Genomic DNA, 18,428 nt, shown 5'->3' with positions numbered 1-18,428 from the left:
TTGTGTGACTGTGAACCACATCGGTATTCTGAAACTGTCGTTATTCGCATCCGGTCACAGTAGTAAGTTAATTGTATACAGTTCTTTAACAGGGATAGGCGCTTCATTATGCAAATGTCTGAAAGTCAGGTAAATTTGGTAAGCCCAGTAAGGGCGCCATACAGATTAATGGAAGAAGTTGTAGGTTTACTGGTTTGATATCACAGTTCAAGAATATGAGGGTTTTATGCTAAATTCAGGGGGGTTGAAGCGATATGCTGATTAAATGTTCAAGAAAAATCGACGGAAGTCTTTAAGAGTTTTGTTGGACACAATCTATTTAGACTACTTACTTAAAGTTGTTCCTTTTTCCCTTTTTCTTTTCAGAATTGAATAAACAGCGATCATTGTGATCCAAACTATATCTATATACGACCGGCTGTGACTACTTCATTTTGTTCTTTTCTTTGACCCTTCCAGCAGGTAATTTGATGTGTTCTTTGTCTAGGACATCACAGTAAAATCTAGCATTTAGTTTCTTTAAAACATGAAATAATTGAATAAACATCAGTATGTTAAATCACAGCATTAAAACAAGCTCTGGAGTTGAGAGTTGAACCCTTTGTCTTTCACATTGGTTTTCAGCTCTTTGCCTTCTTCCCTGCTGATAAATAGTATAGTCTCTCCTCTCTAACTCTCTACACGGTTATACCTCTTTGCTGAAGGAATGAATACAATATCTGAAGTTCAAAGCCTCATCAGTCCTTCTAAACGTGACCTTGTCAAGGAATGTCAAATTCAGGAAACAACTCTGTAGCGGTAAAAGAAAGAAAAAAAGTCCAAAGATGGAAAAATGCAACAAGTTATAACAGGGGCAATCACTTTGCTGTATAAATTTTACACCAGTGTTAGCGAATTCAACAAAGGTGGATTATTTTCCATTGAATGGAGGCATATGAGGGGGACTTCTTCAAGCAGAATCATCCATATCATCATCAGTTTACATGCCAATGAACTTTTCATACCCACAGTTATTAAATACCTTCACACAAAATATGGCCAAAACTTCCCCAACACCAACATAAAAACAGTATTACGAAGGGGGGAATTTTTTTCACTATTACCACAATTTCTTTTTTGGAAAGTAGTTGAAAGTAATGCTAATGCCAGGGAGGAGAAGGAAGAGTGGGGACTAAAACATTCTTGACAAGCATGGGGCTTACAGGTTCCTAAAAACATGTACACAAATTTTATCCCTGGGAGAAGCAGTATTTAAAACTGAATTATTAAGAGACCATTATAGTGAGCTTAATTGACCTGAATTTTAAACCACATGTAAATCATATTCAGTAGGTAATATCCAATTCCCAGGCTAACAACAAATCAATGCATGTTTACCTTTGAATGGGGCTATCAATTACAGCCAAGCAGCATCCTGTCACGTTTCATCGCACAATGTCGTGGACTGGCAGCCAACGTACGGTGCAGCGAGGAATAAACGTCCGTTTTGGCAAACACAGACTTCGTAGATGTTGTCCTGCGACAGAGGTCCTGTGTCACTCTGAGGGAGACCAGGCAGCCTGACATCTTGACTGCTCAGTAACAACTGAAGCCAAAAGAAAGAAAAAATAATAAGGAAAATATTAAATGAATGTAACCAAGGAAGGCATCTTTGATCAATATCGATTAAGCAAATTATGGTTTACTACATGACTAATTCACTAAATAAAATCAGGATTGGTTTCAAAGCTGGTGGCAGCATTTCATCAGAGTCACAAGCTAACCAGTGTGATCACATACCACACACACACACTGGAGTTTTCCTCTCATCGCTTTCCTCTATAAAGATGAATTTAGGTGGTTAAATTACTACGATATCAACTCAGCCCCAAATTCTTTATGCAAATGAGGCTAGCCCTAGGTTACAGTTACTATGAAAGAGCTGTTGGCCTAGACTGAAGTCTTTTGCTTTGAAATATCAGACTGTCCCTCTGATTTTGCCGTGACAAAAAACTGGTCAAGCGAGCAACTTGGTTTTCACTTTCCATGATGAGAGAGGGCAGTATTTAATGTCGCACAGGATGTCACCGCTGGTTACATTTGGAAGTAACACTATACAACTAGTTGTCCAATAGATTAAATTGTATTTCACCTAAACACAAAACTGACACACAAACATTCCTATCATAGCATTTTAACAATTCAAAACTTGATTTCATAGTTCAAATCAAACTAGAAACTATTAAATGGAGGTGACCAAAAGTAGAAAAATTGTTGAAAACTGTAAGCAAACTTTCACAAAGGAAACAAATCTTGGTTGGACCAGAATCTAGCTTATGACCTCACAAGCCTGGTACAACAATATGTGGGACGAAAGGTACTGTGGTTGTATCTTGATTTCACACTTTCCTTTAAAGGGTGTGAAGACTCGCGCAAAAAGAAACGTCTAATGCCAGTAATCTGACCTAGTTTCGAATGAGGTGTAACAGAAGTGTTAGACACCACCATTAATCCCAGAAAATACACACACAGCTTGCTACCTTCGGTAATTAGTCACTACTGTATAGTCAGTACATACAGCTGCGGTCAATACCCACAGCACAGTGTACAAACAATACAGTGATGGACATCTCAGGTTCAAATTTAAATCAAAGGAAATCAAAGAGCCATTCAGTTATGCTTACCTTCCCCTTTGTGGTAGATAATTTAAGGTTTCCCAGACAAGACATAGTGAGATCTCCAGAGCCACCAGATAGATCCAGATTCTCTGCGGCCTGGGCTGACAGAGACGCAGTCAACGACTGCAAACTGTAAAATAAATGCAATGTTATTGAGTTGAGTGAGTGTAAGCTGTATGATAATGTTTGCAGTTTTGTCAGATTCTCACTGTAATCTGTAATATAAATGCAATTTTATTGAGTTGAGTGAGTATACGCTGTACGGTAATATCTGCAGTTTTGTCAGGTTCTAACTGTAATCTGTAAAATCATGCAAAAAGCCAGTTGTATTAGGTTGAGAGTATAAACTATACAATAATGTAGATAGTTTATTTTGTATTGTGTCTGTAAACTGTTGTATTGAGTTGTTACTGTAAACTTATACAACACAGACAGTTCCATCAGATTTAGGGTCTGTCAAATGAGTGGACTGACTGTCACCATGTGGCAAATGCCGCCAAAAAACAAACTACTGGTAATTGTTGACAAATTAAAATTTTATGAAAAGATGAATCTGGGAAATTTTGTTTACGTTAATGAAAATTAATTCAAACTCCCAGTTTTCTCACCATGGGCTTATTCAGGGAGTTACATAAGCTTAAGAAAATGTCACAATAATGATGTAGATATCTCTATCATGATTACCCTAATTCCACCCTAGAAACATTTGTTTTAATAGATGTTTCTTTAGATGTTCGGAAAGAGAAAGGGAGAAGGGAAAGGAGGCAATAGAGGTGGGGGGGGGGTGGGGTGGGGGATCTGGCCTCAGTATCATGGTATGAGGCCACACTATCAGTGGTCAGCAATTGTTCATTTTAGTTCAACAATCTGATTCAGAATCAGGTAGATTTGTTCAGTATGATAATCAGTAACTGGAAATGACTGTTTCCAGTGCAGTTTGTCGAACACAACTATTGAGATGTGAGAAACGACTGTGATCGTTCACTGCAGAGATAAGAAGGTGATAAAAGCTACTTTACGTTAGCGAGTCACTGGGTGATGCGGATACTTCTGGGGTCTCTAGAGGACCTTCCATTACCACACCCTCAGATCCTAAAAATAATAAAAAAATATAATTTCATGAATAATATAAAAAAAACCTACTTTAAATCATGTTCAAATACAGCAAAATGTAGACTTTTCACAACAATATTTAAACATCATAAGTATGTCTGCAGTTTTAATAAACAGCAGGTTAGAAAGTGATACTGGCAGATGCATACATTCCAATAAACATGATACAGAAATTTCGAAGACATGGTTTTCACAATTAGTCTAAAAGTGCTTCTATTTATCAAATACCATAAAGCTTGTAAAGTATGAAGATGAGATATATATATATATATATATATATGTCTTTATTTTTACAGTTGAGAAGACTATTATAGTTACCAGATTTTGTAATTTTTTATGTAATTTATACTGCACTTTTGTGCTTCCGCAGCAAAAATATCAATGACTATGACCCTGAGAAGGTTAAATTGCATGTAAACCGGCATAGCACTGAAATGTTTTAGATTGAAACGATCAATTTTCTTGGTATTAAGACATTTTCTTTAAAGCACAGGATCAGACAATGCAATTAAACGATGTATCAAATTAAAAAAAAAAAAAAAAATTAAAAAAAAATTACCAGTAAATGTAAACTGTTTGGTTCCAATTCTGATTTCATCCTCATCTGCATAAAGGAGTTCATTCTCTTTTGTGTCGTAAATAACAAATCGCTCACTGTGAGATGTGATGTCACCAGAACCTATCACGAAACAGATAAGTAGCATTAGTTATTGAGCTGGCACACTCACGAGCAGTTTTGTGTTGGGAAGTACAGTCACACTATTACAGTTTTTATAACACACATCAACATTCAAACATGTTCAAATAAAGATTTTTGGACCAACTTTTGAAGAGATTTTACTTCTATTGTTACCCATCTCTCACTGAGCATGCTGTTGAACAACGTGAAATGAAAAATGGAAATATTACACTTCAACGAATATCACACAAATATACAAATCTTTTCCATTTCTATCAAGTAATGCAAGCTTAAAAAGATGTGCAAACAGACTATCAATACAATGTAAATATTTTTTGAAAACTTAAGACAACTCAAAACAATGTTTTCAAGACACCCAAATAATTGTTTACATTTGCATAAATCTTCACTTTATTTTGTTTCATGTTCCTCTCGACATCAGGTGGATTCCTCAGAATTTCATAAATTCCAGTTGGTCTGCAGAATTTCATAAATACCAGTTGGTCTGCAGAATTTCATAAATTCCAGTTGGTCTGCAGAATCTCATAAATTCCACAAGGAAACTCTGCAAGAGAAACTTACTCTACGTTGTGAAAAGATGGACGAACAGATCGATGGCAGACAAAAGTGATTAAGAAAAACAATGACAAAATCCTGAAGATACAACTGTAGCCACAAACCTCTATATTATCAATGCTTCTATCCACAACATGATAAAAAAAATTACCTCCTCCACGTGGCTTCAAGTCAAGAGATTTGGGCAAAACAGAATTTTACGATGGTGTACCTTAAAACTGTAAATAAAAAAGCATGATTAAATTCAAGGAAAGCTCTCAAAGAACTACCCACCAATCTTTAATCTCCCTGTCACATTGCCAGCTTCATTTCTCGCGTAAACTGAAACGTTACTGGTGGAGTGCAACGACAGAGCCTCGCCCTGCAGAAGAAGAAACCAATAAAATAATGGAACAGAAAAAATTACCTCCAAAGGTAATGCATTTTTGTTAATAAATTTCTTGCTCTCCGCAAAAACTGACTTACAGTTTTCTGATCAAATTCCACCTCTTGACAAACAGGATTGATTTAATTTAAATAAAAAAATTTCTATAATTTTGCCAAGCATTTAGCTCTTTCTTCTGCAAAATGAGTGATACAAATTTTAGGTAAGGCATAATGTCAAGAGGAAAAAGCTGCATCAGCTGCCAAATCCCACTCAGCAAGGCTGAATCAATACATCAAACAAAAGCGATTACTTCTGGAGACTAGCAGTACCTTTCATACGAAATGTCTTATGCGGCCTGACTGCGATTTGTTTTTTACCCAAACAGGTTTGCAATTATGTGTAAATAGTCGCTAATGGCGTTTGGAAGGAAACGCTGTAACTAGACTTAACTAAGTGTCACAGGTCAATCAATAACAAAAATTAATCAGTTCAGCTTAAGCACCATGTTTCAGTGACTACTGAACTCATTCATGTTTTGACATGTTTACGACCTACTGTATGAACCTTATCGACTCTTCTGATTCAGTGTTTGTCTTCCAACTTCCAAGAGATGTTCATTATTGATGCTGATGTCACAAGCAATCTGATTGGCTGAAAACTCTGTAATTGCAAACATGTTTGGGAAAACAAAATTTGCAGCCTTGCTGCTGAGATCCTAAAGCCACTCTCAGTGTCCCCCTCCCCCTCAATGTCCCACTTTTGACACAGTGTCTGTTTCCAAGGAAATTACATTTAGCGGTCCACTCTGGCAAAAAAGTTTCTTTGGTTCACATCCTTTCACACCTGATGCCAACAGAAGTACTAGAACAGGTAACACCTGACATTGTCTATTCACTGTTAAGAAAATCACTCACTCCAATCACATAATAAGTAATTATTTATACCAATCTTGATCATAATAAGTAATAATAATAAGTCATTATTTATACCAATCTTGATAATGATAAGTAATAATAATAAGCAATTATTTATATCAATCTTGATCATAATAAGTAATTATTTATACCAATCTTGTTTATAATAAGTAATAATAATAATAAGTAATTATTTATACCAATCTTGATGAAACTTCTGAAGCGTAGAGTGTCTTCAGAAACTCTGCTTTTCCCTCTAATACGATACCAGTGGAGTGGATCCTGAGTCTGCCCATACCATTCTGCAAGGAGAAAAGTACAATCACATGAATACATTGTCACATTTACACATACCGTCTCCCTCTGTCAGTTTTACACCTCGCATACAAAGGTCCACGGTATAGATTTTTAGACAATGGGAAATGGGAGATATGTATGTCCTGCAAGCAGGAACTCGGGAAGAAGCCTCATTGGCTTATCAAAGCCGCAAGTTGACCAAAGTCAGTCTCTTACAATTCATATTTAACATCCATGATTATGAATTGTCAATTGTCAACAACTCTGTAACTGGACGACACTCATTAATCTGGGAGTGACTGGAACTGGGGACCTTATGATTTTATAGATCTTTATATCAGTTATAGATTTTTAGACTATGGAAATGGGAGATATGACACATTGTATCAATTATAGTCAACACGGGATAACTTTTGATGTAATAGAACCACTGATATACATTCGTCTACAACATCTGAAAGCTTGACAATGAGGATTGGGCCAATTGCGTTATACTCAGCACACAGTCAGTAGTGCTCAGTGCTATCTAACCATTGATAAGTAACCAATCATGTAACATCCACTGTGGGAGTATCGGAAAGTGTAGCAGTTTGTAAATTTGCTTCAACTGCAGAGCTTTGCCATGGCGACCTGCATCAGCAATATCGTTAATTCTAATGTTAATCGGTATATTACAAGTTTGCTTAATATCTCACACTCTGAAGAAGCAGTGAAATTCTAAGGTTTTGTGGGGGGGAGAGGAAAATTTGTTAATGTATGTAAACAAAATATTTGAATAATGAGCAAAGAAATAAATAAATATATATGATGTGTGCAATATTTCAAAGCTTTTTACATACGTAGTTCTGAATATAGATTGTTGTGCTCAGTACATGTTAACACAAAAACTTGATAAGATTGTATCATGACATTTTCTATGTTTTTTTATGACATTTTTTATGATATATTTTATGACTTTTACCACAGAAAAGTCCATGACACGAAGTATCCAGACTGTGAGGAAGAAGTTGATGATGACAGTGCAGAGTAAGAGAAGTATCAGCAGGTAGAGGCATCTCTTTCTCCAGCCATAAATGCCAACTTTATACACGATGGGAGGTAACTGAGGGTGAGTGGGTGACTGAGGAGCACTTCCCCCAACAGAGCTGTACCCACCGGTCTCTCCGGTTCCCATCTCATCCAAAAGCTGAAGTGAGATAGTGAAACAGTTCTAAACAAACAGCACTGATTTATAACCAATTGTGAAGCAAGTTGACCAGAATAGTTGTTGTCATTTCATTTAATTAATATTCATTGATTTTATCACAACATACATATATGGAACAAGTAATATTAGTAAGTATTTTGTGAGGTTGTGAAACAGGACATGCTTAAACATATAACTAGTTACTAATTAGGTGTCTTATTGTCAAAATTGTGAAGCAATGTCCATTTACTGCTTTGCATACATTTTGGTGACAATAATAGTCCACTTTTCTGTTGAATTTATGACATATATTTTTCTACAGTACTATTAATATTTTACTCCCACTGGTAGGATGTTTGTACTACTTCAGAAAGAGTAACACGTACAAGGCCTAGCCAACTCTTGTTTTGCAACACCGCCATCCCAGTAATACAGTAGTTTGATTTCAGTAGCCTATACGAATGTATGTATGTATTGTATGTAGTTTTAGATCCTCCTGCAAGCAGGAACTCGCCAAGAAGCATCATTGGCTTCAAAGCAGCATCAAAGCAGCAAGCTGACCGAAGCCAGTCTCTTACATTCATATTTAACGTCCATAATTATGAACTGTCAACTGTCAACAACTCTGTAACTGGACGACATACAGTACTGCCTTTGATGGAACAAAACCACTTAAAAACAAGTTGCAGGAAATGAGTAAAAGCCCTAACCTTCCCCATACAACGATGTTATGCCTAGGCTATGCCTACACTGAGGATGGTCTTGTAATAAGGCTAGTTTCATCAATGTCTTTCACCCTTTGGTACCTGTTTTCTACACTGATGTATATCTTTAGGTTTCGGCTAGGCCAATTGATACACATTACAAGGCGATAGCAATAACCTTCTCACAGAACATAGACGATATTCAGCATTGCCTATCAATAGCCTTGGCCTTCACTGTAAGGACTAGGCTAAGCCCAACGACTGTGTGTAGACCTACAGGTCTAACGTCTAAATTGCTTGTTTCAGAAATCAGAGAGTAGAGAATTTAGGCCTACTGTAATCAATTACTGCATACCAGCAACGACAGGTGATGATATCAAAATCCGTTGGCGTAAGTATCTGCTACAGATTGGTGATGACAACGATACTAGCGTATGTAAATGTGATTTTATTACTTCATTTCATACAAAAGTGTTTTATTGAAAACGACAGCTGCAGTTCTCAGAATATTAATTAAAGGACCTTGATCTTGCACTCCTTACCATGTTACACAGTCGATGTAATGTTGACTAAATTGTAATTTGCACAGCAGTGAAGGCATTGATGTAAAAATACTACACACATCACTAACGTTACCACTTTCGACGTAATGTAATTTACCTGCTAGGCGACTGATTGAATCATTTCCCACAAGCGCAGTGCAGTTTTTAGACTTTACAATTGGTGGCGGGGTGCGGATAGGAGAGGGAGGGGTACAGCCAAGGGCGGCGGAACCGGGGGGGGGGCACAGGGGGCCGTGCCCCCCCACTTTTCCTCAGGTTAAAAATGTGCCCTTTTTCTACATAAAAATTGAGGTGTCTCAAGTTAGCAAGAGGCCAGGGAACCAGAATGAACACTCGGGAAGGGCCGTTTCCGGCCATCTGAGGGTTTGTAGAACCAAAAATTTTCTAGTACGCTTCGCGCCAACTGATGGTGGCGCTCCGCTCAGATAGTCGTGCATACAACTTTGCCAATCTTGGCTACGCCCGTGACTTTTAATGAATTTCTGTGGATCAAACTCAAAGCTATTTCGAATGGAAAAAATTTGTTAAGATATTAACAAGAAATAAACTCTAATTCGGAAGATTCCTACATTAGCAACTAGCATGATTTCACCTCATTTTGTCTCAAAAGAAAACTTGTTCCTTGTTTCCCAATTTGCACATTGCAGTGCTAGTATGCATATTATTTTCCTTTAGGGGGGAGGGGGGGGGGGGCGTTGATGGAGTGATGTGTATACACAAATAAGATAATACAATAAGAGTTACAAAGGGTACTAAATATAAGGCTGCATCAGTCCAATCGAATTTCTGCAAAGTGCCCTTTGATGTCGGTGCCCCGCCCAAATTAAAAGTGCTTCCGCCGCCCTTGGGTACAGCTATGAAGGGAGTTGAAGGGGAGCAGGGAAGGGGAGCAGGGAAGGGGAGCTTAAAGAATGGGGACATTTATGAATGGACTGGTGAAAAGTTGGGAGAAGAAAGTAATGGGAAGGTAGCTAGGGAGAAGGAAAGTGAACAGACACGGGGAGAAAAGGGGATCGAAGAGAGGGAAGTATAAGTTCAATATAGGAAGACAATGTGCAACAAATGTCCAGGATTTTGGTGAATATTATTTCAAGTCTCTTATCACATTGCAAACACCAAACATAGTCCTTGCACAGGACAAAATAAGTACATATAGAATTTTTCTAGATTTGGTTTTGTACTTTATTTCCTTCGTAAGAAGTTTGCCAACAGCAGTCAGTGCTGACTCGAGCAGCTTTTCTGTACATGTTATTGCACTTTCTGACTTGCTTTGTTGAAAAATGTACTATGAACAAATGAAAAATATGGAACAAACAAGAATTGTTAGTTAAATCTACTATCCATATTATTAATAAGTGAAATTAGGTACCACTGAATCATGCCCCATTCAAACCTATAATAACATGGAGATCTTCTAAAAAGTATCCATGCATGGGGGATTTAGTTGGGAGAGGTACATATGTACCTCTCCCAACTAAATCCCCCATCACTCCCCCCCCCTTGCTCATACCCCTTAAAGTTACTATCAATATTATCTATATGATAATTGGGTACCTACGTAATTTAAAGGTCCACTCACACAAACAGGTACAAAAACTATTCAAGGGTCAAAGGTCTCTTCTCCCCCCCCCCCCCCCATCCACATTTGTTTTTGCCAGTAGCTATTGGAAACAGATATGAACCTGACTGTCTTCACTAGTCAAGAAAAAAACAGTTACAATTTGTGTTGTCACATTGGCACAGCCATGACCATAGGCAAAGTTTGATAACAACAGGTGATGGGTGAATTTTATTTTTCTCCAAGATTTTGATATTACTAAAATAGTTATTTTTCACATTTTCCTCAACAATTTGCTGCATAGGGATAAGTCTGTAATGAAAAGCAGACCCTTCAAATAATGAAACAACAGACTAATGATTTTTAATTACCTTGATGATAAACAAACCAGGAGTTTTCATATGAGACACAAGCAAAAGATTGTTTGGAAAAAAAATCCCAGTAATTACCACGGTAGTTTTACAATTTATCAAATGAAGACACCCATAAAGTTTCTCTCACAAAAATATTACATGTGTTAAATAGAGAAGTCAATGGTTCAGTTCATTTGTACAGAGTTCATTGTGCAGACAATTTCTCATTTAATAAGAATAAATTACATATGAAAAAAAAAGCACATCACAAAATTCAAAGTATATTGAAACTTGCCTTTGTCCTGGTAATAAAATGCATTTACTAAACAGGATTTAGGAAATTACCAACCAATTATATTCAGTGAAAAACAATGCAAACAAGAGCCCAACAGGCACTATATGGTTCCTTGCTTAGTGGAATATTAAAGTGTTGTATGTCATCACCACAATATTTATACCCACATGTACCAGCTATCAAGCAACAACTGTATTCAAAGTATGGATACAATCTGATTTACGGTTGAAGGAGTTATTGCAATTTTAATATTTTGGCACCTCCCTAAAACTGGGCCTAATAATTTTTGTTCACCCAAATGGTCCAAACAATATTGGGCCCCACAAATTTGGGCCCAGAATTTGGGGGAGCCCAGGTAGTAGACATGTACCAGCTGTTAACAAAAAACTGTGTACCAAGTTAAGCAAAAATCTGAGTTATTGCTATGTAAAGAAAATGTGAGCCCAAATGGTCCCAAAAATATTGGGCCCACAGATTTGGGAGCACAGAATATGTCCAAAAATAATATGAGGTGGAAATAAAATTTGGGCCCACCCAACCCAAAAATGGGCCAGGAATTGTTTTGTGGCCCAGATGGTCTCCCAAAAATGAATCCTAAATGTACCATGTTCTGAGCTTACCAAATATTCTAAGTTTGGCTACAATCCAACTTAAGGTTGTGGTGTTATTGCAATGTAAACAATTTTCACATTTGACCCCATAACCTCATTAAAATTCATAAGGTCAGCACCAGAAACGGTAGGGTGCACCATATCACTATAATGAATCTACATAGCAAGTATGACAAATATTCATCATTCCGATGTTGAGTTATCCCAGACCCCAAAAAAGTGTCACAGATGTACACACACACATATGTCAACCTGACTACATAGGTTCCTTGACATAAAAAAGGTAATTCATTAGCATATTAAACTCTACTACAAAAACTTTAAATAGTACATTACTTTACTAAAATGAATTGATTTATTTTTAGGTAAGTGGATCCTTGTTTAGATTTATTAAAAAGATGGATCACCTTAAAGACCTCACAGCATGCAGGCCATTACAAAAATCACTGCAAAGATCACACAGTGTATGTACTGTAGAGCTGGATGCAGACTTGTGCATTATACAGAGCTGGCCAATAATGCTTTCAATATACATAATTCTAAAAGCTATAATGAATATACAGCAGAAGAAACAATGTCTTTGCATGTACAGTCGGCCCTTTCAACTACAGGCCCTAAGAAGTTATTTTGCATAGTCAATAGAGATTTTCTAAATCGTAAACTGTTACATTTTCAAGCCATGTCCAGAAACTGCTATATGGTATTTACCTTTGTGAAACAATTTAAGCGTTTTGCTAAAGAGATATTGCTTAAATAGTAACTTGCTGAGGCTGTTGGTAAGATTTATGCCGTGTACTATTGCATAACCTGCAGAGCGTTACATCTGCTCATCTCTGGGTGGGATCTTACTTCACAATAAGTCCAGATAGAAACCAATAGTACACAAAAACAAAGTGCAGAACTATTTTGTATATATATAGATATATATATATATCTACATACTCTATATATACATACATCAACCTATATATACATATATATATATATATACATCTAAATATATATTTATATCTAAATATATATGTATGTATATATATATATATACATATATATATATATATATATATATATATATATATAGATATAGATATAAATACATACACATATATTTAGATAAACATTTAGATATATATTTAGATATATACATATCATTGGAAGAAAAGTAAATATATATTCCGGTGGGGGCTGGAAGTTTTTTTCACTGTTTTGGATTTTTCAACTTATTGCAGTTTCATATATCATTGGAAGAAAATTACTTTTGAATACAACAGCTGTCAGCTGTTTTCACTTAAAATATATTAATTCAGAGTGAATTACAGAAAACAAAGGGGTTGCTTAAAAAAATTGTACAAAAACACTTTGCCATGCAGACTAGTAGAAAAAATTTCAAGGTGTTCTGAGCTCCAAATCTCTTTTCACACCAGTTTAATTATGGGGTTAACCTTTCTCCCTCCTACCCCCACCAAAAACATTTCCATGATGGGGAGGGGATAGGGGGTCAGTTTAGTTTTACTAGAGCTTAGATTCCAAACAATAATTTAAGAAACTAATAATTATTTTGACTTAACCTATGTTGGTTGTGGAGGGAAAACATTAAAATGAGACACAGATGAAATGGACGCTACACAAACACTAAAATACAAGACTTGACAATTCACATCTGTGACTAATAAATGCCAATGGAGTCAACTTCAATCTTGTCAAATGTTTTGTGATATATTTTCTTTCCTTATCAAAAACTTATAATATCAGCAGAAATTACTAAAATAGTGCATTTGTTTGTTGGTTTCAAAGATAGACACACTTGTCCAAACTTTCTTTTGAATGGAGAAAACAGAACTAGGAATTAGTTTAGAGTTTTAATTAGCATAAATAAATGTACCAGAATCAAACCGATGCCTCACTTTCTTTCACTATTCAATGACTGTTTTCCTTCTTTCAATAATGCCATACAAAATGTGTACCATGTCTTCAATGTGAATATTTATCATATAGTTTTATTAGGATCCAGTAAATCATATTTTGCTAAAAATGAATATCCTCTTTCAAACCAGAAAAAAATATCTATTGGTGATAAAGGCACACAAGCCACTTTACTTAACATCTACCAGTCACTGAAACTTCATCAACTGATACTCTGACTATTAAGTCAGACTTCCGTTCATAGATTTTTTCCAGTCTTTCGAATAATATCTCCCTTTTGCCAGCAAGGAAACAACAGATGCATAAATAATACCCAAACTCTACCTACTATGGTAGTTATATGTTGTGCGTAAGATGGTAATCATTGAGGTTAGGAATTCTTCGGCATATGCTAGATTATGGGTAAATTTTGCTGTCATCCACATAATAACGGGATTTCATAACTAACAGTCACTCCTTCACAATGCTGACACAACCCAGATCAACTAGGATGCTCAGCATTGTTATTTGATGATTGCAAAGTGTTTTCTTATATCAAACAAAATGGGATGAAAAGTTGTTTTATCAAGTCTTTTCAATCGATATCACCGTCAAACGGTCAAATATCAACTTTATACACCATTTTATATAGAATCCTACCGAAAGGCAGCAATGAAGATATCAATTTTACTCTAATCCTCAAACATTTGTGCTAACAACTTACCCACAAAGAGGCTACTTAGTAATAAAATAGGGTAGAGGCGTGCTACCTAGCCACAGCAGAACAGGAATGGTTTTGATACTTGTAACTTGCCCTTAGTTGCTTGTTTCCAATGCACCTATGTGAACTGTGGTTTAGTGTACACTGTTCTGTTTGCCACATGTAACAGCTTCCTGTAGCAGCTATTGTCAGTTGGCAACAGGTCATTCACAGTATCAATTACCAAATGGAATAACCTTGATACATACAGCCCATGGACTATACAGCAAACATACACCTTGGTTACTGTTGTATATTATATGTTGTATATATATACAGACAGGTATTAATGTATTTCCTGTTAGCTGTTGTATACAATATTTTGTATACATATACAGACAGGTATTAATGTATTTCCTGTTAGCTGTTGTATACAATATGTTGTTACATATGCAGACAGGTATTATTGTATTTCCTATTAGCTGTTGTATATTATATGTTGTATACATATACAGACAGGTATTAATGTATTTCCTGTTAGCTGTTGTATATAATATGTTGTATACATATACAGACAGGTATTCATGTATTTCCTGTTAGCTGTTGTATACAATATGTTGTATACATATACAGACAGGTATTCATGTATTTCCTGTTGTATATAATATGTTGTATACATATACAGACCTGTATTCATGTATTTCCTGTTAGCTGTTGGATATAATATGTTTTATACATATACAGATATGTATTAATGTATTTCCTGTTAGCTGTTGTATACAATATGTTATATACATATACAGACAGGTATTAATGTATTTCCTGTTAGTTGTTGTATATTATATGTTGTATACATATACAGACAGGTATTAATGTATTTCCTGTTAGCTGTTGTATATAATATGTTGTATGTATATACAGACAGGTATTAATGTATATCCTGTTTGCTGTTGTATATAATATGTTGTATACATATACAGACAGGTATTAATGCATTTCCTGTTAGCCAATTACTGAATACAACTACATAACCTTTGGAACACAGACTTTGATCTACATTTTAGAAATAACTGTACTAAAGAACAACTGTGGTATAGCTGCTTTTATGTTTGCTTCCAGTGGAAAAATAATACCTGGCCATGAATGTTTTCAATGTCACATGACTACATCAGTAAACAACCATTCATAGCACCAGAGTATCCATACAGACAGGCTTCTCTATATAGCATCCATACTACTAGGCTATACATAGCATCCATACAGACAGGCTACTCTATACAGCATCCATGCAAAACAGGCTTCTCAAGTATAGCATCCATACAGACAGGCTACACAAGTATTGCATCCCTACAGACAGGCAACTCTATATAGCATCCATACAGACAGGCAACTCTATATAGCATCCATACTACTAGGCGACTCAAGTGTATCATCCATACAAGACAGGCTTCTCAAGTATAGCATCCATTCAGACAGGCTACACAAGTATTACATCCCTACAGACAGGTTACTCTATATAGCATCCAAACTACTAAGCTACTCAAGTATAGCATCCATACAGACAGGCTACTCAAGTATAGCATCTTTACTAACTGGCTACTCAAGTATAGCATCCATACAGACAGCCTACTCAAGTATAGCATCCATTTAGACAGGCTACACAAGTATTACATCCCTACAGACAGGTTACTCTATATAGCATCCAAACTACTAAGCTACTCAAGTATAGCATCCATACAGACAGGCTACTCAAGTATAGCATCCATACAGACATGCTATCAAGTATAGCATCCATACTACAAGTATAGCATCCATACTACCAGGCTACTCAAGTATAGCATCCACACTACTAGGCTACTCAAGTATAGCATCCATACTAACTGGCTACTCAAGTATAGCATCCATACTAACTGGCTAGCCAAGTATAGCATACAATATGCAAACCTCCAAACAGCCATTAAATATGGCTACATGAAAAGATGAATTTGATAACTGTTTTATTAGCACTTTATTATAAAGATACAGTGTAGCACTTATTCAGCAATCAATCTAAGCTAGCAACTTTGGCATTATTATGAGCTTTTACCAGGCTGTCGATGTCTTTAGAAAGGAAACCTTTCATCTGCACACTTCTGGTCTGAATGTGCAAACTAACCAAAACTTGGTAAACCGTGGTCCAATTTTAAGACCGTTCCACTTTCAGGATGCTAACATTTGTAAGTAATCTGTTTAAAACAAATGCGAAGATAAGTTCATCCCGGCAACAAGTCTGCTCTTTAACCAACCGTTAAAGTAGTCCTTCCGTATTATAACCTGCTTGTTGCTATAACAAGGCCTGCAGCACTAAAATTCTGCAATTCCCAACAGCCACTGAAACATCTGGTTATATTTTTCACTGTTCATCTGCCCTCTTACAGTACATGCTCCTGATGGCTATGCATCTAACCTTCTCCAACTTTTCTCTCTTGACTCAATGTCAATAGATGGAATCTCATCTGGCCACTGTTTGCTATGTCTGTAATACTCCTGATGTTGCATCAGCTTCTTCCCAACCTTTGGCAGCGATATGAGCTGCCAATTGGCAAACTTGGCCACATAGTCCTTTGACCTGGAATCTCATCTGGCCGGTGTTTGCTCTGTCTGTAACACTCCTGTTGTTTCATCACCTTCTTCTCTGAACCTGTTGCAGTGACATGAGCGGCCAATTGGCAAACTTGGCCACACAGTCCTTTGATCTAATGTCAATAGATGAATCTCATCTGGCCGGTGTTTGCTATGTCTGTAATACTCCTGAATTGCATCAGCTTCTTCCCAACCTTTGGCAGCGATATGAGCGGCCAAGTCGGCAAACTTGGCTAGGTAGTCCTTTGACCTAATGTCAATACATGGAATCTCATCTGGCCACTGATTGCTCTGTTTGTAATACTCCTGTTGCTGTATCACTTTCTTCTGAACCTGTTGCAGCGATATGAGCGGCCAAGTCGGCAAACTTGGCCACATAGTCCAGACTGTTCTCGTTAAGCATTGCTTGAAGATGGGCATCCATCTAGGGTTTGAGGAAATTAAAACCAGAAATATCTTTAAAAGAAGACCAGCTAAATGAAATAGACATGGTGTTGAAGACCTCACCAAAAAAAATCTTATTCATATCTCTCTTGTCAAATGTTTTGTGATATATTTTCTTCCCTTACTTAAGAAAAAAAATTACCATATCAGCAGAAATTACTAAAATAGTGCAATTCTAATGAAATGCAACCGTTTCAAAAAGCCAATATTTTTTTAATTTATTTTATCTATGCTTATTGCCAGATAACATGTTGTGAAGGAGAAATTTCTGCATTTTTAAAATGTAATCAGAGAACAATCAATGTTTTCATTTATTTAAGGGATTAATTAAACTATTTCTTTATCTTTACTGGACTTTTCTATGATAAAATCATTTCTGTCTTTAATATTGGATAAATATCATAAATTTAGAGTTGTTCATTCCTATGATGCTCTCACACATCAAATGATCATGATGGTTGTCTGAATAATCTCTTTTAAAGAAATTGGTTGCAATTCAAATCAACTTCCCCCAAAATCAGTTCGAAAATACTAGTCCCATGCTATACACTGACTATCAAAAGTTTTCCTCTCCCCCCCTACCGTCCACCCCCACAAAAAAATGTGTAAATAGTTGATAAATAACCTCAACAATTAGTGAGCATAACAAGTTCTTCAGCCCCAATTCTTTTATGCAAAGTAGGCTTAGTATATCTGTTATGGAAATGGGCCAATACCTAATTGTGTTTTACAGTATTTTCTTTTTTTTTACAAATAAAGAAATTTTCTCACAATTTGCATCCTCTGAAGTGAGGGCATTAAACTAAGGGTGTAGTCTCTCAGTTCAAACATGACACAGTGAGACAATTACACTGCAAACACATCGAGCTACTACCTATGAAATTGTT

At 36.2% G+C, this 18,428-nt stretch overlaps 2 protein-coding genes and 1 long non-coding RNA gene across 5 annotated transcripts in view; 1 reads left to right on the top strand and 2 right to left on the bottom strand.

Moving 5' to 3' along the window:
- Positions 1-476: 476 nt before the first annotated feature.
- Positions 477-9,055, bottom strand: LOC139979709 (zeta-sarcoglycan-like). 3 transcript variants are annotated; one of them, XM_071990755.1, is made up of 9 exons: positions 9,036-9,055; positions 7,565-7,789; positions 6,507-6,608; positions 5,299-5,386; positions 4,330-4,449; positions 3,677-3,749; positions 2,664-2,787; positions 1,378-1,585; positions 477-790 (listed from the first exon to the last, which is right to left on the bottom strand). In XM_071990755.1, exons 1-8 carry the CDS (start codon positions 9,036-9,038, stop codon positions 1,418-1,420), a joined length of 903 nt encoding a protein of 300 aa, XP_071846856.1. In that variant the 5' UTR covers positions 9,039-9,055; the 3' UTR covers positions 477-790; positions 1,378-1,417. The 3 variants fall into 3 exon arrangements, with proteins under 3 accessions (XP_071846856.1, XP_071846858.1, XP_071846857.1); XM_071990757.1 differs by lacking the exon at positions 9,036-9,055 and adding an exon at positions 8,596-8,752; XM_071990756.1 differs by lacking the exon at positions 9,036-9,055 and adding an exon at positions 8,849-9,029 and having other exon boundaries at positions 478-790.
- Positions 9,056-10,161: 1,106 nt separating this feature from the next.
- Positions 10,162-16,253, top strand: LOC139979483 (uncharacterized). Its single transcript, XR_011797178.1, has 2 exons — positions 10,162-16,189; positions 16,220-16,253. It is a non-coding gene; the product is annotated as an uncharacterized lncRNA (long non-coding RNA).
- The window catches only part of LOC139979482 (protein cramped-like), a 24,719-nt gene continuing 19,859 nt past the window's right edge, over positions 13,569-18,428 (bottom strand). Inside the window, exon 18 of the mRNA XM_071990323.1 lies at positions 13,569-17,521. Coding sequence (XP_071846424.1) covers positions 17,369-17,521 — 153 coding nt within the window. The 3' untranslated portion in view covers positions 13,569-17,368. The remainder of the gene's footprint in view (positions 17,522-18,428) is intronic.

This window comes from Apostichopus japonicus, chromosome 14 (genome assembly GCF_037975245.1).
Source record: "Apostichopus japonicus isolate 1M-3 chromosome 14, ASM3797524v1, whole genome shotgun sequence".
In the NCBI taxonomy this organism is placed as follows: domain Eukaryota; kingdom Metazoa; phylum Echinodermata; class Holothuroidea; order Aspidochirotida; family Stichopodidae; genus Apostichopus; species Apostichopus japonicus.
The sequence above is the reverse complement of the archived record's forward strand: the minus strand, read 5'-3'. Positions and strand labels throughout refer to the sequence as shown.

Excerpts from the sequence above, each read along its gene's own strand:
- LOC139979709 (XM_071990755.1), bottom strand. Across the intron at positions 2,788-3,676 it reads TCACCCAGTGACTCGCTAAC|TTTGCAGTCGTTGACTGCGT; the intron begins GTAAAGTAGCTT and ends TTTATTTTACAG. Across the intron at positions 1,586-2,663 it reads TATCTACCACAAAGGGGAAG|TTGTTACTGAGCAGTCAAGA; the intron begins GTAAGCATAACT and ends TTTTGGCTTCAG.